The sequence below is a fragment of the Dermacentor albipictus genome, chromosome 10 (genome assembly GCF_038994185.2).
Source record: "Dermacentor albipictus isolate Rhodes 1998 colony chromosome 10, USDA_Dalb.pri_finalv2, whole genome shotgun sequence".
NCBI classification, from domain to species: Eukaryota; Metazoa; Arthropoda; class Arachnida; order Ixodida; family Ixodidae; genus Dermacentor; species Dermacentor albipictus.
In genome coordinates, this window is record NC_091830.1 from 46,926,316 (window position 1) to 46,951,358 (window position 25,043).

General features: G+C 44.0%; 1 protein-coding gene across 3 annotated transcripts in view; it reads right to left on the minus strand.

The window, feature by feature from the left end:
* Positions 1 to 16,196, minus strand: part of LOC139050882 (uncharacterized) — a 29,505-nt gene extending 13,309 nt beyond the window's left edge. The window contains exons 1-3 of one of the 3 annotated variants that reach the window (XR_011509110.1): positions 16,050 to 16,196; positions 13,204 to 13,242; positions 8,119 to 9,863 (exon numbers count right to left, since the gene is read on the minus strand). Coding sequence is in view for 1 of the 3 variants with exons in the window: in XM_070527691.1 (XP_070383792.1) it covers positions 13,204 to 13,242; positions 16,050 to 16,146 (136 nt within the window). In the remaining 2 variants the exon portion in view is untranslated. Of the gene's footprint in view, positions 1 to 8,118; positions 9,926 to 13,203; positions 13,243 to 16,049 lie in introns of those variants that run through there. The other 2 variants (XR_011509111.1, XM_070527691.1) reach the window with 2 other exon arrangements.
* Between the last annotated feature and the right edge of the window lie 8,847 nt (positions 16,197 to 25,043).

Genomic DNA, 25,043 nt, shown 5'->3' on the forward strand with positions numbered 1-25,043 from the left:
TAGTAGTCAACTATTTACTTTCGTGCAAGGTCTCAAAGATCTATTGCCTGAGTAAAATAAGGATATAAAAGTAAATTATGTATGCTACTGTTTCCAGATCAATATATGCAGTAGCATAGAGAGTTGTCCCACCGCTTTGTTCACAGGCATTGGCCACACGGAGAAGCAAAACCTTAGGTTGTGATGGCATATAAGGCAATAAACTCACCTAATTTTTTCAACAGAAGCCATCTCTCAAGAATTCCCACTGGCATGTAGCCTATGAAGATGATAGAGAAGGCCCTCAACCAATGTACTATCACTATCACTATCGTGTATTTCAATATAGCGATTCGTGGGATGTAAGGCCAGAATACATAGTGCAGAGAGCCGATGTGATCAGAAAGCACTGACTGAAAGATTACTGGCTCCTGCATTAGCAAATGCAACAAATGTATCTCTACATGTCGTAATTATGTGCACATTATAGCAGACTGAATCATGATGGTGAAGGTAAGAGAAAGAACATCTCAGTTTAATGACTAGTAAAAGAGAAAGAAAATACACCTTGGAAGCGCGCTTGGAGCCTTTTTGACCTTCCGGAGCTTGCCGGTAAGGAATTGGGAAACGGCACTGGGCTCCGCGACTCTCATCCCTTCAGCGTCACTTAGCAGTCAGTTTTCGCAATAGATTGCCGCGCGAATCACTAATATTCGACAACTGAATAAGATTGTACGGTGCACTGAATAAGTGGAAACCGCAGAACGTCTTAACATACATTAGTACACGAGACCTGGATGGAAGTACTAAGTACTGGCCAGGTATGTTGTTATTTGTTTCCCTACAGATCACCTTGTTCCACAGGTCATCTGCGGAGAGAACGTTTTGTTGCGGCTTTCGCCTTCGAAAAGGGGATGCCGACATCCCGCTTTTATTCAAGGGAAGCTGGGCAGGGAAACGCCATGTCGTCATGGACGCCGGTGTCCTGACTGTACGGGGCGGATGATGGCTGTGCGGATCATGCCTTACTACAGGAACGCGGAGTGCGCTTGGCACACACACACAAAAAAAGACGACAGAACCAAGAAGGCGATCCGCCCCGTCCCGCTCAATCGGCTCTGCTGCGTTGCCAAGGCAACATTGCGGCTTCCGCTACTGGAATGATCGTTCTGTCCAGAAGCATCGGCGCTTATGGTGAGAAGCTGTGTGCAAAGCACCCTGTGAGGCACGCAGTGCTTTCGAAGCTAGAAGCTACCAATGGCGGTGGTTTTCTATTGCGAAAGCAATACTGCTCGAGGTTTCCGCTCTTGGCCGTCGTCCCGGAGAATCCACCAGTGACCTTTAGCGTCATCTATGTGTGACGTCATACCAGCTGTGGAAAAGCGGGTCCCCAACTCGGCTCGTCGCGATCGTCCCAGCGAATCCTCCATGCTGCAGCTGCGCGCCGCTGCCGTGGGGGAGGCGCTCGCTCTACGTGACGTCATGCCAGCTGTGGAAAAGCGGCCCCCCAACTCGTCTCGTCGCGTCGTCGCAGTCGTCCCAGCGAATCCTCCACGGTATGTCGGATGATGTGTATAAGGTGAAGCTGCAACGATGTGCTGCAGCTAAGAAGCGGCGGCGTGCGGAAGAAACGGATGAAGAGTGGCAGCAACGTTTAGCTAAACAGCGTGCATATTATGCAGCCAGGCGAATGCGTTCAACATCTCTTGATCTGGGTGCATCTACAAGTATCATGCATGCTCTCAATGCTGACGTGACTTTGGCGACACCTGATCGTTCGACAGCAAGCCTTGTGGATGCTTTAAATGGCGACGAGACTGCATCTACACGTTCGATGAGCAGTATGGAACTCTACAACCTGAACAGAAGATTGCTTTTGCAATCCACTAGGCTTAGCCAAGTTAAGCCTCCGCCAATTTCACCCTCAGGTCTCGTCTCGTGCACCATCGAAATGTGATGGCAGGACAGCGAGGCTCATCACCACCTCGTCACGCGAGGTGGACGTGTTCTCGGGGAGTTTCGGTGATGCCACCGCTTCCGCGTGACGTAGGGCTCGACCAGCCAATAAGCGCGCACCGAAAGTGATACCGTCCGAGAATGCGTCCGTGGTGTCGCGATACGCCTAATAAGCTGTCAGGGTGCTGTTCCCTTGTGCGCAGCCGCAGTTTACCTCACGTGCTCCGCAGCACCAACGAATCGCGTCCGCCTATTATTCGACACCTTCCCAAGAGCTTCAGAGCAACGGTAAACCTTCATATCGCTTTCAAGGCTTCGCCCTTGTGACAAAACTGCCGATATTTTGGTGGATGTAATTTAAGCCCGACTCTTAACTTATCATGGGGACCTGCTTCTGATTATGAACCTTTTACAGGGAAATGTGTACTTTAAAAGAGTTCTGCAAAAATAGGAAAAACATTGTGTTTAAGTGTTCCCGTCCAGTGTGTGCTACACTACCTTGTACTATACATGTTAATAGTATGCGTATCTGGCGATTGTATCGTACATCATGGCATCTGTTATCATTAGTGAGCAGCTTATCGTATTTTGTTTAACAGGTGACTCGTGCGTGGCTGACTATAACTCGCGGGTTTGATGCGGTGCTGTGACTACCGCATTACAACGGGTTGGAATGCAAAAGAATGCTCGTGCACCGTAGAACAATTGCGCGATAGAGACCTCCAGCTGTTTAAAATAAATATACAGGCATCCGTTACCAGGTTCCTCATTACCCACTGTGCCGTTCCGGTACATCTCACAATTTGTTTACTTCCTTCATATATCACTGGGTGAGAGACAAGCATCGCTTTTTTACCACACCACTTTCGTGTGTTTCGCCTTTATAAGGGGTAAGTACCAAAATGATACGTGCTTGATAATGAGCTTTTTCGAGTTGGTGTAGTCCTGTGGAGCTTCGTACGGGAAGTACTGTTGCTTACCTGGTGCCACAGCATTCGATGAATGCATCAAAAGCCAAGGACGAGCACTTTTATTGAGCAAAATTAACATTTGCTCACTTCACAAGGCGTTTTGCGCCTACTTTATCAAATTACACGCCTCAAGGAGGACATAATCAGTGGAGGCTTGTAAAGATCGCTGGCAGTCTTATTTATACTACGAAATAATCGAAAAAAACGATTACTCACCAAGACAGCGCGCGGTTGAGCAGTAGGAGCGAAAACAACTGCCGCGCCGATCTGCGCACCCGGCGTAACGCGTACCAGCTCGGGTTCAAAATTCGCGCGCTCAAAATCGAAAGTATGGTTCAGGTTTTGAAGCCAGCCGTTTGGTGCGCTACGGTCAATTTGGCTGCTGGGCTCTATGGGATCATGCAATCTTGATCAATACGTTCTTGTGAGGTTACACCGCTAAATAATTTTCCAAGCACTACTATCTTTACTACCCTTACAGGTGGCCAGGCTGCCGGCCTTGTTTTCAACTGAAATACTCGCTGATATAACAGTTAATACCTGAATTTCAAACTGCAACAGGCATACGTCATCAAGAGCACAATTGCTTTATTAAAGCAGGCCTTTTTATCCCTACTGTCCTAGCTAAGGGGTAGGATAAACAAGGGAATTATCGCAATCGTGAATGCCAGGAAATTCACGTGATGATGATTGCGCGACGCACGTGCCTAGAACACATTGTCGCAGGAGCCAGCAGAGAGCACTGTTGCGATAAAAGTAAAAAAAAAAAAACAAAAAACAAAAAAAGCGTTTACATGTTTTGTTGATCACATTTGGGCTCGCCTTCTGTAGACAGTATCGAGTCTATATACTGCGCGAAAAATCCTCATTTTTCTGTCCGCATAGCCTGCCGATGTGGCAGGATAACAGATTGTTATGCCACAGTCTGAGCCCACTGACCACAATTAAACAATACATTGTCAGATGTGGAATTGCATGACAATGAGATATGGACGTCCGACTTTGCGAAGGGAGCGAAAACACTCGTTAGCAAAAACGAGGTACGTTTATTCCATTTGTTTGGTGCTTCCTTCTATCTAAAGGCTTCAACACTTCACGCGAGAATTGTTTAGGGAATGACTACTAAGGTGGCGATAAGCGTCGAACCACTAGACAAATGGTTTTCGTTGTTGAAACGCTTCCTGGATTCGATGTATATTTGATCGCGAGCAAAAAAAAAAAGTTCTCAAGATCTCTGATACGCTATTCCTATTTCCTGCACTTAGATATACGCCTTCAGTTCACAATGAGCAAGCACATTTGCATGCCGGAGCGATGACTAGTCGGCAAAACTTGCTCTTGCGAGTGCACGCCCAAAACATGCACGTGCACAGAGGCGTAGCTTCCATTGGTGTTTGAGGCTCTGGCGATCAGTGTGCCCAAGCGTTTTGTGTATGGCCTCCGCTGTGCCACTTTGCCTGTCGTACTACGATACATTTTAGAAGAGTTAACTGCTGGGCTAGTTGGTGATCTTGCATACTGAAAAGATTTTGCGCCAAAAAAAAAAAACAACACACACAAGAAAGACGACGACACCGCGGGCGCTACTTCAACTGTTTCATGAGGGTGAAAGCACTCGACATATATAGCCCTCCAAAACGCCGCGCATGCGTACAAGGCAACATGGAGTGCAAAGTTTTATCAAAGTAGGCGTGATAGAAACTTCAGCTCAGCCTCGTAAAGAAAAACCGATGTATCACTAACACAGTTAGGACCTTCTTGGACCTTCTTTTTGGACCTTCTGACACAGTTAGGACCTCCTTGTGTGTGTTGTTTTTTTGGCGCAAAATCTTTTCAGTATACTACGATACACTTTATGAGGGAAGTGACTGCATACAATTTTTCATTGAGACACTCAAAGGTCAGTGGGAGTAGCGAGTTGCACTTTTCGAAAAAGCCATGCAGCGTCAGTCAACCTAACGTCAACCTAACTCGCACTTTTTAAAGCTAACCGAGCTGTTGTGCAGAAGGGAAATTAGCAGCAAACTACTGATACGCCGCTCATTTAGTTAAACTGCAGGAGTTTTGGTTTATTACAGTCGAAGCAGTTAGGAACAATTTTTAATTGATGTCCTGGAATATGATGCATACACTGATACAGCACATACAGTAACACACACACACACGCACACGTATATATATATATATATATATATATATATATATATATATATATATATATATATATATATATATATATATATATATATATATATATATATATATATAGACTGTAGAGATATTTGAGAAGGGCCTATAATTGTGCCGTGCATCTGATCACTGGAAACGCCAAGCGTGTGCTATAACAGTGGCGCCGCTTCTATTTTTGAGAAAGCTATCTGGACCACCATGTCTCTCGAAGTGTCGTGACCAGCTTCAATACCATGGTCATCCTGGATGTCTTCTTGCATTCCGCCCTGGGCTGGTAGCCACCGCAGTACAACACTGTGAATGCAATTTGCAGGCATTATTGCATAGGCGTGTGATGTCCATGACGAGTTATTCCTGCGTACGTCGCAACAACCGCGACTGCGGGGTCGTTCTTGAGTAGACGAAGATGACCCAAGACTAAGCTGTCAGGTCTATTACGTAAACAAAAGCTCCCCGCAGTGCTGCTAGTTCAGTGGCTGTAGGTGAAGTGCGGTGACTGAGAGTGGCAGAGATGGTAACACTCCCAGATGGAATCCAAGCACCAATGGCGGATAGCGTAGGCGTAACGGAGCCATCATTGTAAATATGAATGTGGGCCCTGTAGCTGGTGTTAATATGCTCCAGAGCAAAACATCGCAGTACTGGACCGGGTGTATTTATTTTGAACCCAGACACGAAAGTGACAGCTGACCACAAAAGAAATTTCCACGGAAGACACCGTCGGCGTGAAAACGCTTTGATAATTCGCCGGGAGAAAGCTACGCGTGACAGGACCTCTGTTTGAAGCATGCGGATGACCCGGAATCCTGGCACCGAGACGCATATGGACTCGAAGAAACTCCGGCTGCAGAAGCACTCGAACCGATTGGCGTCGGTTTTCTGCAAGGGTTTCTACACTTGATGCATTTATCGATTGGTCGAGGCACATCCTCAGGGCTTTTGCTTGCGTACAAGTGAGTGCTTTTATGTTTGGTAAATTCCCCGTAGCGTAGGAAGGCTGATTTTAGGTGGAAGTCGCAGAGAGCCGTATACATGCGTAGCAAAGCATTTACGGTGCAGCGTCCAGTGTTGCCTGATATTGTACGAAGGATGCTCGCGTATGGCTCGAGTTTTATAGCGCAGCTCTTAGGCGCTCGTTTCTGCGTTGAACGCCGGCGTCCCTTGGCGTAACCGAGAGAAAGAGCACAGCGAAGGATGAAAGGATGAAAGAGCGGACGTGGAGTGCAGCGCGGGATGAAAGGCAGCGATGGCGAACAGAACGCGAGAAGGAAAGTGGAGGAGGACGGTGCACAGGAACCATGAGGCGGTAAGCGGAGATGGAGTAAATCGTCACTTACAGCGCATACATAGACGGAGCGGCTTATCGTACACAATGGTTATGGACAATGGTGATGTCACAGCGCACTTTACACAATTTTGAAGTGATGTGCAGGAGATGTGTATATACAAAATGGTCATGTATACGAGAGCGCGCGCGCGTGCACACACACACACACACACACACGCACGCACGCACGCACGCACGCACGCACGCATGCACACACACACACACACACACACACACACACACATACACACACACACACACACACACACACACACACACACACACACACACACACACACGCGCGCGCGCGTGCTCCTAACGGCAGTTAAAAAAAAACTTTTATGCAGTTACTCCTCAGGAAATACGTCAGGTCGGATCTCAAACCGGTAGACTTGTCTATTTCGCTTCGAACACTGCTTTGATAGGATGCGTAAGGGCCACAAGAAACTATCAGTGCCCAGAACACGAGCTGGACAATTAGGACATGCAGGCATTGTGTTTTTTTTTGGTGCGCAGTAAGTTCAGTGGAAAGGACAAGCAGTGTATTGCGTCGGCACGAGACTGCTGAAGCAAACCCACAGGCGGAATGCAGGCAATCGCACCACCAGGAGTTCAGTCCACAAGAAAGGCATAGTCTTATTCCATGGGTTCGCAGTTGAGTTTCGCGTGCTTGTTCTTAAGTTTCTGCACCAGGCCAAACACCTATCGGCTTCAAACTGTTTTGGTTGGATCCTATTGCATGTAAGGCGATCAATATTGGTCGTAAAATCAAAGCCTCAACGTGCAGTCAGCGTTTCGCCAAGGCGGCTTGTCTTCGATAGTAATGCGAAGGATGTCGCCACTGTGCGGCGAGAGCAGCAACCGAGCTTGAATAGCTCGGTTAAGTGTGTCTTTCAACAACGAGGAATAGAAGTGTGGGCCACTTGGCCCAGTCGATTCTTCTTCCCCTAATATATTAAAAAATACCCAGGGAATAGGGAAGGTAATCGCTATGTCGGGCCCCTCGAGCCACAGATACTTCCTGCTGCTTTTATACTCTGGCTATACAAGTTTGCCGTTGATCTCGTTGTTGGTCAACTGGGCGAAGAAGAATTTAACAACAGCTCCTACCCCCCATGAAGGCTGTCAAAAAAGCGCTCCCAGGGGGGGGGGGGGAGAAAGAGAGAGACAGAAATTCATTATAAGCGAAAAGCTTTGACGGCGGTCTTCCAAGAGGCGTGTGGTAATCTGCGATCCTGCCACGTTCAGGTGATAGAGATGTAATTGCAGGAGGCTGATTTTGGGATGGGGATAACCCATGGAGGCATTAACATTTTTTCGTCCCTTTGGAAACTTGCTCCCGTCAGGTTTATGGGCTCAAGGCTGCGCACCCTGTGATAGCTTGTTTTTTCTAAAAGAATACAACTGAAAACATGTAATGGGTTACTGAACAACGTAATTGAATTAGGTAAGGGTTACCGAATAAAAAAAAGTAATCGTTATATTTTATTTTGTCAAGAAACACAAATGGTTGCAAATAATTAATGCATGCGCTTGTTTGCCTCTGTGGGACGCTGCGTATTTTGAGCCTACTGAGAAATAAAAGTCACAACGGTCACACAAGGCACTCGGTAACTTGCTTAAGGATTCTTTGCAAGGGCTGTAAAGAAATTATCTTATTGAAGCCTTTGCTACACATCACACGTAAGACACTCAGAACGTTAACATTGGGCAGGTTTTATTTTCACAGCTTTATACAAAATTTCTTCGCAGTTCGTAATACACGCTTCTAAACTTCCGAGGCGCTTCTACAAGTAATGTTACACAAGAAGTGTAATTACCCTACACACCTTAAAATTTTGGTGTACATCACCCATAACCCCATAGAGTGCCAATATGAAATTGATACCACATATCGCTCTGGCGGAAAAGTGGGTAAAATTTGTAAGCATTTTATGTAATGCTCCCCGGAAGGTAAAAAAAAATACAAGTGTTTATGACCTCAATTTAACCCCTAAACAATCTACGCAGTTGAAAAATTTCCTGCGCATCCCGTAAGGTTTTTTTCACCTTCACTATAAATATAAACACCATGAATAACACAGTTCTCCTAGGACAACAAGGAAACAAGCTCACAAAGTTTTCGAGTTCATCTAATCGCACAAACAACTTCGCTTTAATAGATATGCAAGATGTGGCACATATAGGAAGGTAGACACAAAGCTCGGGCTGAGTCAGCGTAGTCAATATTCCTGCTCTTCATCACAAAAAGAAGTCCACTAGAGTAGCAAAATGAATGAAGATCATGAGGATAGATTATGGTAGTCTGATTTAGCTGGTGTGCGATCACTACCTGCTGGCTTTAACCACTAAGTAAGCCTTGGGTTCGCGTGGTGATTACTAGTAGCAGGGGAAGTATACAATGTTTTGCTGCTCACTGAAAAAGAAATGGTTTGGGCACCGTTTTGATTCGGAATCATTTCAGACATAAGGCTATGTTTGGCATACATCTTCAGTCAAATCAGCATGGAAGTCAGAATCAGTAACGAATCAAATCAGTAGAATCAATAAAGGTGGACAAGTACGAGGGCCCATACTTCCCCACTTTTTGTTTGTATCCATTAACAAATTGCCTTCATGTGCCTTAATTGCAGTGGAACGTAAACCACCCCAATAGACAGTCCCGAAAGTCAGATATGTTCGAGGTATTCGTTAGGCGCCGTGAGAGAGAGAGAGAGAGAGAGAGAGAGAGAGAGAGAGAGAGAGAGAGAGAGAGAGAGAGACAACTTCATGTAGTAGCCTGCAGAACGACACGATGACTAAATGGTGCCGTGACGCGGGCCCTGACGTCTTCTCAGCGGGTGGTCTCCACTCAACTCCAGCGCGTGTTACTCCCGCGGTCGGTCGCCCTGGGGGGCAACGTTCCGTCGGTTTCGCTCGGCCTTTGTCTTTCAAGAGCCGCCGAGACCTGCTGGACGGCCCAGGTTTGGCTTTCGTGGTCGTAGCATTCCGCCGCAGCCGCGGGTCGCGGCGGAATCGTTGTACTTGTCGAAGCCTCACTGGGGAACTTGGTGCAATCCCATAGGATGTGCGTCAGGGTGGCCCTCTCCAGCTGGCACACGCGGCACACGTCACTCACATATAATTTAGGGTATAGATGAGTCATTAACACTGGGGTGGGTAAAGAACCAGTTTGTAATTGTCTGAACAGCACCGCCTCCGCTCAGAAATTGTGTTCCTTCATTGGGTAGATCGATTTCGGTTACGGCTTTTACGGCTTTTGTGCTTTTGCCGCGGTGAGCGCGTAGTCACGTTGCACTTCCGCTCGCACACGGTTTGCGACTCGAATGCGTTGCAGTTCAGCTCCCTGGCTGGCATGATACACGTTCGCGTTAGCGGGTCGTAGTGATACATGTTCTCCATCACGTCTCCAAAGTGCAAGTTCCACGGGCAGCTGCAGTCTGCGCAGGAAAACACATTATCGTCGATTGGCTGAGGAGGATGTCTTACATTTCGTTTGTCCCTGAAAAACATAAACGAAGAGAATGCACACGGAGAAAATAAAACGACAGGCAGTGACCGCCAAATCACGTGATCTCGTGATTTTTCGTTCGCTGCCGCTGCGGAGTCTGTCCCGATCTGAATACAACGCTAACGTGACTATTTTGAATTTTGTGGAGTAACATTTCGTTAGTACATCAACGGACGCAGGGATTTCTTTATTTTATCAGCGTAATTTAGGAGCTTGAGAGCTTGAGTCGCCAGTTTCTAGGTAAGCCTAAAGATTCGCCCTTAAACTTTTTGAGACCGTTTCAGTGGGTCTCAGATGACTTTAAGACACCACCATACATGCACGGGCATGTAGCACGTGTCCGATCAAAGATTCCCGCTAATGAAAATTACCTTTTAGCTATTGCCTTAGTTCTTTCCGTGATCTGTGGCGCCCTCCGATTTGACGTTTCCTTGTGCTTCTTACAATTGCCAAAAAACGTAATAGCTACCTATCACATTTTTCAATATATCATCTGCATTGCTGAAAAGGTTATGACATGTATGCAGTTCCTTACAGAATTTTAAAATTCACAATAGAGGTTGCATATCTTTAACGGTATGCGAAGATTACATGTGGTGTAGTGACGGAGGGTGGGTGTCAATGAACATAACCGTCAAAGCGCCTGTTAACTGTTTCTCTACCACTCAAAATGTGCTCATTTTCGGTGATATTATGTTTAATGGTATTATTTCGAGACGTACTAGTCGCAACGTATCTGTGACACATTAACTTATAACCCGATGACGGGTTTCTTTTATAGGATGTAAATCAGTGATAATTGCTCCGAAAGATTTTGATAAGTTTTAGTGACACAATAAAGAAGCACTTAAAGAAATAGTATTGAAAGTAAAAATTCGCCATGTTTATTGTAAGTGCTCATATAGAAAAATCTGAAATATACAAAATATTCGCCTCGCTCCTAGTTACCAACTTCTATAAGTGTGACCACAGGAAAAAATGTTATGCAGATTTATTGGCATCAGTACCAGCCATAGTGGTGCCTATTCTACGCGGAAAATGGTAGCTTCGCAAAGGTGAAAACTAGTAGGTTGCTATAGTGCAGGGAGCGTTGTTGTCGGCATTCTTTAGGCTCTCGAAGTGATGGTTATATTGAGTTCAATTAGCTATTCTGTGCAAGCCAAATAGTGTAGAGTGCGTGCAACTGGCACTGGAGCCTCCACGAACTGTGTTAAGTTTCTGTAAAGTATTGGTGCAGGAATGTTACCTTTTCTGCAATATTGTACAGTAATGAATAAGACCACTTGCACGGGGGGGGGGGTGCTTAAAATATAAGAGTTGAAATGTTGCGCTTGATATTGGTGAACAAGATGCCAAAAAGAAACGTACCAATCAGCATCTACAATTGTTTGAAACATCGTGAAAACAGTCAAGGCGTCGGATCGAAAAATTATACAACCCGACAGAAGCTTTTCTTTCTTTTATACTGCTGTTGTTTAAGATCCTGTAACCGAGTCGACCAAAATATAAACTGAACTTCGTTTTATTGAGAAAGTGCTAGGAGCATTGAAGGTGAGATTTCACAACACTTCCAGCCAAAATTTTGTTTTTTCCAGAGTCTCAAGCCTGCCAAAAGTTGTAAAATGCGGCTAATAGTCTAGGTTCGATCTTCTTTACAGACTGTGCACTGCGTTGACACGAGAAGAATCATATGAAAAATTGTTTAACAAAGGGTATAAAAATTACCGATCAAATTGATCGATTTCTATAGGACCGGAAAGGAACTAAGGATGTAATGTCTATTGGACAAAGTAATGAACCGAAATGCTTTCAACGTGCCAAGCAATATGGTTGCGGCGAGCAACCTTGTTGACCTTCGACATCTAAACTGAGGGTCACGCGCTTCACCAATTTCTCCATGGCTCATTGTACAATGAAGCGTAAGCAATGGTCAAAATAGTTTTTAACCGAGCTAGTTGGTTCACACATAAGACACGATTGAACGTCTGAACTGAAAATAAAAGGATTAAGCAGGAGACAGAAAAGGTCGCCGCTGTACTAGCAGTTGACGTTTATTTACTGGCATGCAAGTTACAAACTAAGTGTCCCTGATAACGTTAGCCAGCTGTTCAACGAAAATAGAGATAAAAAAAAACACGGCACAATATACAATTAAAAAACCTGCGGTGTTCTGTCTTCAAAGTTCAGTCGATCAAACACAGTAGGTCTCACAGTTGTTTCTTTCACTATGTTTTGTTAATCATTTTTTATTGAACAGCTTGGCTAACGTTATCTGGGACAGCCTGTATAGGGCTGTGAACGCGCAGAAGCGTCGAAAAGATACACATTGTTGGAGCCTCGTATTAGCTACGCAAAGGAAGCCGATACGCGATCACATGTCACCTAGTGGAAAGATATGCCATATCTGCAGTTAAAATAGACTGGCAAGTGCTCCTTTCGGTGGCTGCAGCTAATATGTGCCTTTCATGTTCCATTCTGTATATCAGATATGTGTTGTCATGTTGAATAATACATGTATTTTAATATAATAATAATAATAATAATAATAATAATAATAATAATAATAATAATAATAATAATAATAATAATAACTCCTTTAAGCTTTATTTTATTTAAACAGGCAGCCTTTTTACCTCAGCGAAATGTAAAACCCTCTTCTCAAAGTGCGTCACTAATGCAAACAACGCTAATTTAAGTGCTTCGGAGGTTCAACGAGACTTTTGTGTGAGCTACAACATTTTGTGAACATTAGAATGCCTGTTGGGTCATTTTGTGGAATTCTCTAAAACAGGAGCATGGACATTTTGTGTAGTTTGTCACGGCGCGGTCAGTCGTTAGGTTTTTCACAGCTAAATTTGCATTTAGTGAACGAATTTTTCAGCCAGCAAGTTCTTTTACCTCACTCTGTGGATCTTTTATCGTAATCACGTTCTCGTCAACACATGTAGTGGGTGCTGATGCGCTGCCGAACACAAACAAACAATTGATTTACGCTGCGCTGCATTATAAGTGTGAAACTAATAAACAAGACAAGAAAAAAAAAGAACGCGGTCATTCCGCCTTTTGAAGCCACAAAGATTACGGAAGTTCTGGGAAAGACATGGGGTCAGCGATGACGTTTATCCTACTTCGTTGCAACTGTGTATTTTTTTAAAGGCAAGCACGTGACTAAAATATTTTAGGGTCAATGTTTCCTCTCACGTAGAAAACAAGCGAAATATGGGTATCTGGTGTGCACCAAGGAATATAAAAAAAATAAAAGTACATACCCCTAGGATAAGTTCCATTTCTAAATTGGCAGTTGCAACCTACGGAGAAATGGGCGCTGTTTAGAAGAAAATCACAAACATGTGGCACGAAAATAAATGAAAATTATACTCTATTGTATTTTCGTCTGCTCGATATATCGAGTGCAACACGCCGTGGTTGCTCAGTGGCTATGGTGTTGGGCTGCTGAGCACGAGGTCGCGGGATCGAATCCCGGCCACGGCGGCCGCATTTCGATGGGGGCGAAATGCGAAAACACCCGTGTGCTTAGATTTAGGTGCACGTTAAAGAACCCCAGGTGGTCAAAATTTCCGGAGTCCTCCACTACGGCGTGCCTCATAATCAGAAAGTGGTTTTGGCATGTAAAACCCAAAATATTATTATTATATATCGAGTGCAAGTTATATGTACCATTGTTGATCAATGTTATGATAACGTTTTATGAATGTATCGCTTTTCCAGCTTACGTGTGACAGGGAACCTTTACGAGACAGGAAATGGCATCCGAGGTTCTACGTCAGTTTGAATACACGCGTGAAGCGAGCGAGCACATCGGCAGTTGCGATAATGTTGGCCGCTGAATGCGATTTCTTCAGTCGCGATTTTTTTTAATGCGAGGGTAAATGCCTCAGGGCACACAGGGGTATGCGACGGGGGTGAATAAGGATGATTAAATGAATTAAAAAAGATTTGCTGATCTAATGAAGTCCAAGAGGGATCGATAATGTGTTCCCAGGGGCCCATTTCCCGAGAGCCTTTCCTTTATATTTTCATGTCAGTGCTTAAAGATGGTCACGTGAGTCTCACTACTAGTAGTTTTCCTTCCTCCGTGTTTGGTGTTTTCGAGCAGCGCGATTGAGAGTAAATATGGCTATCACCAGCGCCAGTGTGGGAACTGCGCAGCTACGATTGCGCTACGTAGTGTTATAGTCAAAACTACAATCGATTGTATTGAGCGATCAGGACTTCAGGACCTGATCAGGATGATCACAACGAAATTGTCGGCGCCTAGCACAATGCCTTCCCACTCACAAAAGTAAAGAAATAATAATAAAAAAACGAAACGGTGAGCTGGGCTTTCTGCGTTGCAATCATGAATTGTAGACAAAAGTGGCATTACCTTATGTCAAGTTTCTTGTGTGCACAATTTTAGCAGCGTCCACTTTTGTTAACGAGACAAGCTTTAATGTCGCACAGTGCCAGAAAGAAAGGTCGGTGTTCTATTGTGAACTATTAAAAAACACGTGAGCACGTACGTGGGCATGCCTGCATGTATCCTGACACAAAAATAAAATTTTACATATGAGAGAAAGAGCCCTCTAGCCTGTTTCATCTATGCTTAGTGGAAATATCTGCAGCATCGCTAACATCGAGCGTAATGCATATTTCTTTTCAGAAGTCATGGTGATGTACAGGAAGTAAGTTGCTTCAATGCTCAAACATATGAGATGCCAAAGCAGAACAATTGCTGGCTAAGCATGCCATGGTAGCCTCGCTGCTGCTGCACCATAACCACAACCATTTGTGCATACTTTTTTCCTAAATGTCCTTTCCTAAATCCCTTTGCATGGGCGATATATTAACCTCGCGTAAAGATCTTTTAAACGGCGATGTGCTTAATTCACTAGAATGTCTGAGTTTGTGAGGGTCTGTTGGCCAAGCACACCTGCCTGAGTATGAATGTAGTGGCTGAGTCTGCGTGAGCACGGATGGGTAAAACTGTGAGTACGAGTGAGCCTGCCTGAATAGAATTTTGGTGACGCTGAGTCCGAGTCACCCCAGCTTAGTGAAATTTCGGTAAATCTGAATCCGAGTGACCCAGCTGAGTGGAATTCTGGTGAGTATGAGTCCCAGTTATCCCGGCTGAATAGAATTTTGGTGATTAGGAGCCTTAATAAGCTCTAAGCATAGAATATAATTTATGAGCTAGCTTGAGTGTGTAGCGTCTACTTTGCCGACCTATGTTTTTGAATTTTTGTCCGCCCTTTGCAAGCGCAAGATAAGCTGCAACGTACAAAGCAAAGGACGACGTATGGTTCAGCACAAACCCTCCATATTCATCGCTGACGCAATCAATGTCCTGACCTCCTTCTAAAGAAACAGCAAACTGAGCGAACTGTCGAATGCTGGCTTCCTTCATTGCTAACAATTGGAAGCTTGAAGTTGTTTTTATATATGCAATCTGAATTCGTGCTGTCTCCGACAGCATATATTACATGCCACAATTTGCCTACCCTCGGTCCTGTAGTGAAAACCGGAAGCAAAGCGAAAATTAACTGTCTTTGCTTTTGTCAAAGTAACAAGTGTGCAAGCAACGCACACCATACGGTGATGCAGGGATTCTCGCTCATTATTTGTTTATGCTAATTACGTCCATGAAAATTTCTCCATACCTGTGTGTTTCATTCGCAAATCCTGCTCCTCTTGGTGAAATTTGTGCTTGCCGACAAGGCTGTAGTACTATGCAGCATGTCCCCATGGGGCACGATAAAATCGTCTTCGCCGAGCAGGTTCGCGAACCTTTATAGACTTATAATTCTCCGAAGTGGTAGTGAACATAATCAACTGAACCGAAGTGTTAATGATTCGGTTCGAGACCCTGATTGTAATAGTTGGCAGTGCATCTCGCTTCCACGTAATCATTCGTCAGGGTTACGAATTGTACCTAAGCGAATGCTTACTTATAGGGTGGACCGGTGGCGACGAGGCCCCTGTTTAGAGTGACAAAGATTGTGACGAGGCGGTAGCTTATCTGTCCTGCTTTCATGAATAGGCTGATAAAAATTGCGAGACTCTCGATGCCATAAATTCTTATCTTCCAGGAAGAAGAATGAATGAATGTACTCACTTTGACGGTTGCTAACGCGCATTTGATGTATGAAGGCGTGAGTTAGTATAACGAACGAGACCAGACAAGTGCAGGCAAGCGCACGCTCTCGAACCATATTTCCAAGCTTGGTTTTACCGACTACTTGCGCGCCATAAAAGCGCAGTGCCTCCGTTTTGTGCGTTTTCATAATTCAATGCGCAGACGTTGACAGATATTTCGCAGGCGAAAGAACAAACGGACAGCGTGGAGGATCACAATGCGTGGCTCGACAGTGCGAATGAAAAGCAAGCATGGAAACGCACTTGCGGAGCTCGGTCAGACCGCCTCCCTTTGTTCAGGGGTTCTGCGGCAGGGCACGGACACTGAGGAGACAGGAAAGACACGGTTCCTGGGTTGCGGCCGCAAACATTCGTAGTTCACTCGGTTCTCCGCACATTCCTGGCGTTCCGGCTCGAACTGGTGGTAGTGGCACTGCCGCATAACGGAGAGTGCTAGGAAAGAGCGTGAGCGAGGTACGCGAAAATGAAAGACGGTAGAAAAAAAAAAGAAGCTTGGCAATTTAAATACAGGGAAAAAGAGTGGTTGCGCGAGAAACGATGTCCTGGCAAGTGTTCTTATATGCAGCGTTGGTAGATATGTGCAGTTGGGCACGAATATTTGTTTACAGTCTACGTACGTGGTGGGCACGGGTGTGTATTCACGATACAGTCCAGGCGGAATGGGTGCGGAGACGATGGGGTCGACGAATGTGCACCGATGGCCGTGGCTTAGAGTGGTGCTTCCGATGGTTGTTGCGCGGCTTTGTGGCAGGATGTGCGCGAAGGGCGCCGACGCACTTGCTCGAGGTGTCACGGGATCGTTTCGTCAACGCTGTTGTTGCGGCACTACTGTGAGTAGCAGTGTTCAGCGCACGCATACGTGCGCGCGACCGCCTCCACGTAAGCCAAATATAAAATGCAAGCCATTCTCATACAGAACGCGATTACATTTGAGAACACTGGTGTAACGTGCACACAGTAGATTAGAGCGAAAAAAATGCCGCTATAAGTACATGTATACCAGGATACATATATTCTTCTATATGAACCTATCGCTGATAATTGTTTGAACCGTCCGACAATTATAAGAGACTGCATTTAGCAGGCCAGTGGTGTCTCTCAAACTATATGCAGCTAAATAACGAAACAAAATAACAGATGAAATTATGTGGATCCTGCACGATCTGAAATCGATTTTATGTGAAGCATCTTTCGTGAATGCACAGTATAATACGTTTCCAAGTCTTTCAAGCCACGTTTCTTCTATAGACTTAGATAGCCAATAAACGTTTTCCTCGTCGTGCATTGTCGTTCCGTCCTTTCCATTAACACTCACGCATTTATTTTGAGCTTGACTTAAGCATGCACATGTTCATCGCATATACATAGGATGACTTTATCGTCAGGCATATCACATGATGTGTATCAGAACATCGCTGTGTGGTTCGTGTTTTTCTTTTATTTTAGCGATCAACTGGACCACTATTGCTCACTTTCAATTTCTCTAATCCAATCTTGCGTTACTTTGGACGCCATCGTCGGCAGTCACCGGTGGTACATCGCGTGACCTTCTTCAGAGTCAATTTCTTGATGTTACGGCAGCGATGCAGTCACAACTCACAGCTTCGCACAAACTGACCTTCATATTCTTTGGCGGTGCTCTGTGTCTTCATTTAGCTAATCGGAACGTTCTCGCTCCGAGCTGGTCTTTATGACATAAAGCAGTTCCGCTTCCAAGTTGGTGGTCCTAACAAGGCTGCAATATCAGCTGACCATGTTCATGTTGCTGATGTCGCCAGCTGAGATGCAGGCAGGGTAGCTGGAATTCGGTGTGTGCGATACCTGAACAGCGATACATATTGTCTCTATTAGTTGACGGAACATGGAATTAGCGAGATATTTAGAGAACCACAGTACGTGTCCCAGTTGCAGTTGAGAGCTTGCGCATGATGGCTTCTGAAGTTATGAAAACGTAAAACCAAATGCCCACAGTTATCACTTCGTACACTTTCCCGTGTTTGATTCTAGTTTATTATAGCGTGCTTGTTTTGTTACTTATGGTCGCAACTGCGAGCCGATCTTGTCTCTCGTTACTTCTCCTGCATTTGTGTATCTGTATTCTGGCGCAGTACAGTTAAAATAAATGGACGAATGAGCTTGTAATTCGGTTAATGAGAACCCGATATCATCATTCATCGTCACCTTTTGAGCACGTTGATCACTTTGATCAGCCGTCAAGCTTGTAGTTATGCCACTCGTAAAGGAAAAGAAGAGTAAGACAGCACAGATAACGTCATGACATCGTAAACCTGCGGTGATGCGGGAGAGTACGCTACCAATGTGCCTTGCGAAGGAGTCTCCCGGACAGCTCAAGGGACGTACGTGAAAGACGACTTGGGGTCATGCACCAGTTCCCGGCTATGAAGGCGCGGCCCAGCCCCACACCATGCAGGTATCGAGCTCGAGCGGAGATACCGCTCTCGGTGAACAGGCTTCATAGAATGACACGGGAAATTTAAAGCCTGATGACACCAGCAGGCACCCTGCTGGTGTCATCACCACAAAGCTGGTGATGGCAGCGGCTTTGTGGTGGAGGCCTCAGCGACTATGTCGCCCCTGGCGACACGCCCAGGCAGCCAACTTCCGCATGAACGCGAAGTAGGGGCAACAGTTTAAAGCAACGTGTTACTACCTAAACACACTTAAAGGTCGAGGGACATTCATTGATGACTGCAGGAAATGTCTGTCTTACCACACGCCTAGCATGCTTCTCCGTAAGAGATTGGCGATGCATGAAATGGACCTACTTGGGAGCACAAGACGCTCACAGAAAACATGTGCAAATAACAAGCGCATGCATAAAGAGCACCAAGCCCCTAGAGTGTCCGGCTCAAGCCGGCCTCGCAGAGGTAGACTGAATATGGCGTCGTTGAGCGCGGAGCAGCGCGAGCACTGCTTCAAGTTCAAAGCCTACATAACATAAAGACTGGAAAATATCAAACGGCGTTGTGGTCATTGGCCGTCTCACTAACTGTACGCATGCAAGAATGCTCCTACCACTGTAGGCAAGCGTTTCCTACAGGCATCCCTATGTTTATGATAGGTGAGAAGCCTTTTACATTGACGATTTTGTCGTCTTTGGTGACATCAGCGTTCATGTTGTTTGCATGCTGCAGTACATTGCCATTGCGCATTAGCTTTGCCGGTCCCGGCAGCCTCCCCAAGAACACATTCAAAACTCCATGAATGACAACGTATTGCACTTGCATCGGGCGCATTCGCTCTTCACTAAAGCTTCTGCCTATATAAGTACTTTTGAGGAAGGCTTTGGATACAGACACAAGTGCTGAGAGTGCCACTGTAATTTTGGAAGTATTAGGGAGCTATTATGCAGCTGTTTCATAAGCTTAAACATAAATTACAAACAAAGATAACCATATTCTATCGGAACAGAAAAAAATATCCTGAATATCATACGCACTGCTTATTTTAGGAATATTTTTGAGTTTCATGGAAAGAAAGTTTGTCTTAACACTCTACGCAATTGAAAAATCAGGAAACAAAAGCAAGGTACGAAAGAACAATTCATATACCGATAAAGGAGCAAGAACTCTATCACATGTTTTACGGCGTGATCGTATATTTCCCATTAATAGCAACATAGGCTATCTGTATTTTCTTGGTATTTATTTCCGGTAAAATGGCCTATTTCTTCAATTCTGTAGAGAAAGACATAAACGGAAGTAATAGTTCCTAGATGAGGCATCTATCAACGAAAATGTGGATTATGGTGGTTGTTCAGCGGTACTAAACTTGACCTTGAGGCAGACGATCCAAGCAAATATTGGTCACCTTACGCATGGCAAATGTTTTCGACGTGGTCGGCAATTGAGAACTATGTTTATGAAATGCGAGAAATCTTTGACATATTAAATGTGTGTTGTACTTCTCAATCCGACTTAAGCATCATTAGAGCGGCAATTTCGGCTAGTTGGTGGAAGTCTATCTAATAATACGAGGGTTAGGAGAGGCAATTTCTGTTCTCAAGATTTTGACGGCAGTGACTATCAATGGCCTATCGGCATGATTACGGCAGTTTGATCATTGTATGTATATATATATATTTATATATATATATATATATATATATATATATATATATATATATATATATATATATATATATATATATATATATATATATATATAATCTTTCACGGAATAAAATACACATGTGAGTCTGAGCGCGTCCTGTCCACTTTTACTTGTGTTGTACGTCCGTGTGTTTCTAACGCAGTAACCCCCTAACCCCAGTATTACAAGATGCACAGTAAGAATCATTGCTCGATTGTAATGAAGTGTTTTGCGGAAGCACACTGCCCCTAGCAATAAACCGGCAGTTTCTTGTTTGCTGAAAGCTGCAAAGCGAATCCTTGTAGTATTTCGTAGGTAATTAGTGTACCAGCAACAAAAACAGGTCTAGCTCTCTAGAACTGTAGGTAAATCGATCCATGTATATATTGTGTAACGATGGCTATGTTGAACCTTTACCACTTGAGCCATTTAATCCTTTAAAATTCGGAGGGTAAATATCGACAAAGTAAGTATCCGTGGCATTCGGTTCCCTCTTTTGAACTTAAAGAAGATAGAAACGTCACAAAGCTTCCGAACAATCTGTAAGCTATTCAATGTGTTCAACATTTCGCGGTTCAAATGGCAGCTATGCATACTCCCAATTTATACTTCAAGTCAGAATCTTAAACTAAGACATCATATGGTTTAAGTGCAGTACTTTTTTGGCTACGCAGATCGGAGCACAGTAATCGGCAAGCGCTGACTTCAACCGCCGTTGTGCTGACAAGCATACGGCTATCTTGGCACGTGGACTTCACGCCTGCCATCCCCGCCAGTCGATATCACCGTGGCCACCTGGTGACACCTCGCAACGCTACCACTGAACTGGACCGCTCCGTGGCGCCGCCAGCACTATAAAAAAGGGATCCGTTTCGTCCTGCGCTTCACTTGGCAGCAGCAGCCGTGGCAAGAAGGACACACCACTAAGCAGTACTTTTTTGGCTACGCAGGTTAGTCTTCGCTTTTATACGCTTTTGTACTTTTTATTCTGTTCTTAACTTTTGTCACGCCTGCTGCTGCCAAAGTTACTCCCGTGGTTTTTTTTAGCAATGCCTAGTAATGCAGAACTTGCTCGCGATGTTGACGCCCTTCGGAAAGAAATCGCAGAAATGCGTGAAAGTTTGCGCATGATGAACCACCTGTACGAAGAATCAAGGGGAAAATGTGACGCTGTGAATGCAGAGAACAAAACGCTCGCAAAGGAAAATGAAAAGCTGGCTAGAAGGGTAGCGGACCTCGAGCAGTATTCTCGTACAAACAATGTCGAGATCCGGGGTGTGCCGTCCACACAGGGCGAGAATTGTGTCGCTGTTCTCCAAAAAATCGGCGACAAGATTGGCTGCCCTGTGGCACCATCTGACATTGACATTGTTCACCGCGTCCCTGCGAAGAAGGATAAACACATCATTGCACGCTTCTGTTCCCGCACTAAGAAGACTGATTTCATAAATAAGGCCAGAAAAGCACGACTAAACACTACTACTCTCGGCTTCCCTCCATCTGCAGAGGCGAAGGTCTTCATTAACGACCACTTAACACAAGACAACAAACGTCTGTTTGCTCAAGCCCTCGAACTAAAAAAGCAGCACAACTGGAAATTCCTATGGACGGACAACTGCCGCATCAAAGCACGAAAGACAGAAGGAGGCCGCGTGTACGTTATTTCTAGCACACGCGACCTTTCGCTAATCGCCTCGTAGCTGTCCAAGCCTTCCGTTTCTACATCTAATCAAATAAATATTCCAAACAATGTATTTTTCTTCAGAAGAACTAAAACGTTCACTAAATAACAGCAGGCTCACCCATAAATCCCTGATACACTTCAACATACGTAGCCTCTCAAAGAACTATGATAACATGATAGATTTCTTTTCTAATCTAAATAACCCTTTCACTATCATTTGCCTGTCAGAAGTATGGCTGACAAACGCTGATAGCAAGCTATTTGGTATACGCGGTTACACAATGGAAGTATGTGTCCGTAAAAATGCTCGGTATGGTGGTTCAGCAATTCTTGTCCAAGATAACCATCCATATCACCGTCGCCATGATCTATCTTTCTCTTGCCCTAACGTTGAATCTGTATTTTTGGAATTCGATAAAACTTTTCTTTCAGCTAACAGTCGAAACACAATAATTGGATCAGTATACCGTTCTCCATCATCTTGCTCTGCAAACTTTTGTTCTCAACTAGATGCTATCTTGAACATCATTGCAAACGAAAACAAAAATGTTGTCATCCTCGGTGACATAAACATAGATATTACTAACCCCAATGATAGTCATTGCTCTAATTATACCAACTGCTATGCGGGATATGGCCTAGATTCATTAATAACCGTACCCACAAGATGTCCTCCGTCCGGATCTCACACTTTAATAGATCATGTATTATCTAACTTACACCTAGAGCATTGTGCTGGCGTAGTCACTGTTCCCATAACAGACCACTATCCCATATTCGTTCTATTAAAGTCTATTAACACACCGTACCAACGAAACATAAAAACGGCAAACTTTCACACCACTAAGTTCATTAGTCAAATTGCTGAAATCGACTGGAACCCGATTCTTTCTATAACAGACCCAATTCTAGCATTCGAACAATTTAACAACAAAGTTAAAAGCGTGTACTCGGAGTGTACTAACATAACACAACATACTCACTGGTTCTCCGCCCCTAGAAACCCATGGATAACAGGATCCCTCTTAAAAAGTATTAAAAAACGTGACAACCTCCACAAAAAATTAAAACGCCAACCTTTTAATGTAACTTTAAAGTCGCGGTACATAACTTATTCTAACACACTTACCAGACTCTTGAAAGAAGCCAAGCGTTCCTACTTCGAGACAATGGTTGTTAAACACACAAATAGCACCCGCAAAACCTGGGATACCATTAGGTCATTTCTTCATCTGTCTTCACCAAACCACGCACTGAACCAACTTAATACAGGAACAAGGGTAGTAACGGAAGCCACTGACATCGCAAATGAATTCAATACTTTTTTCTGTCCTACACATGATCATTCACTAGACAGTATACCACAGCCAGTACTCAGGCAAACCCCTTATTCATTTTACTTGTTCCCTACATCACCCAGAGAAGTATCTGATTCAATCGCTAGTTTACGAACTACAGGTCCCGGCCTTGATAATTTACACCCTTCTAAAATCAAATTAGTATCGTCCCATATCGCCGATGTACTAGCGCAAATTGTTAACTGCATGTTCATAACAGGCGTTTTCCCCGATGAATTAAAACACGGTAAAATAACTCCCATATTAAAAAAAGGTAACAAAGAATTAATTTCAAACTACCGTCCTATCTGTATGCTATCTTTTTTTAGCAAAGTCATTGAGAAACTACTTGTAACCCGCTTAACAAACTATTTTCACAAATTTAATCTTCTCTCGCCTGAACAACACGGGTTTCGCAAAGGTTATTCGACCGAAACAGCTATAACATCATTCACTGACAAAATAAAACATGCCCTTGACAACTCCCATATTGTTGGTTCAGTTTTCATTGACTTCAGTAAAGCATTCGACACCATCTGTCATAACATCCTTTCTTACAAGTTAGAAGCTCTGGGCATTCGTGGCCCAGCTCTTACGCTCATCCACAGTTATTTGACTAACAGAACTCAAGTTGTAAATTTCGGAGGTTCACTTTCACGTACTAAACCAGTCACTAGGGGTGTCCCACAAGGCTCACTTTTAGGCCCTTTACTTTTCCTGGTGTACATTAATGATCTTCCTCACTGTTTAACCAGTACTTCATCTATTCTATATGCTGACGACACGACTATATTCACTCATAGCAAATGCATAAATACTGTAATAAAACGACTAAATTCTGACCTAAGCAACTTATCTGCGTGGTGCACAAGTAACAAACTTCACATCAACCCTTCGAAAACTCAGTTTATGCTTTTTCATACACATAAACGCGTCATCGCACCCGCGCCACCACTCGTCTTACAAACCCATGTTCTCTCACCTGCACATGAAGTTGTCTTCCTTGGCGTCAAACTTGATCCCCAACTTAAATTTAACTTGCATGCTGACATGGTCTCAAAAAAATTGCCTTTGGAATAAGAGTACTAATCCTAACGCGCTCGTATTTTCCACAAAACGTTAGAACTTCACTTTATTACGCATTTATTCACTGTCACTTGCAATACTGCATCTCAGTTTGGGGAAACACATATTGCTCGCACATAATACATCTACAGCATTTACAAAATCAAGCCTTAAGGATCATTACTTTCTCCAGTTACATGTCACATGCAGTATCAATTTTCAGTTCCTTAAAAATACTACCATTACGTTACATGCTCCAGCTCAAATTGGTTTTACTAATGTACCGCACACTAAATCATGAAATAATTTCAGATACATTTAATAACTCTGCTCTTACCAACACTAACAATACGAGATTTTCCTCTAACAACAATTTTTTACTCCCTCGAATAAACACTAATTATGGAATGTTTACTTCGCTTTTTACGGCCATTAAATACTGGAACAAACTACCACCCCATATTAAAGCCTGCCGCACAACATTAACATTCAGGAGAGAGACGAAGAAATATTTACTAACGACACTACTGGCTACTGATTCATTACTATAAGTATATATTGTGTACAAATATATTTCGCAGTTTTCAATGACTCTGTACTTACCTATTGTATCGACAGCCTTTATTTATTCGTTATTCTATATCTTCCTTTGTCTTCTTTTTTAATCCTTTCTTAGACATTTCAAATTTTTTGTCGCATAGCCTATATAACATTTGTACTTTGCGTATTGTAAGCATATATTTATTTTTAATTA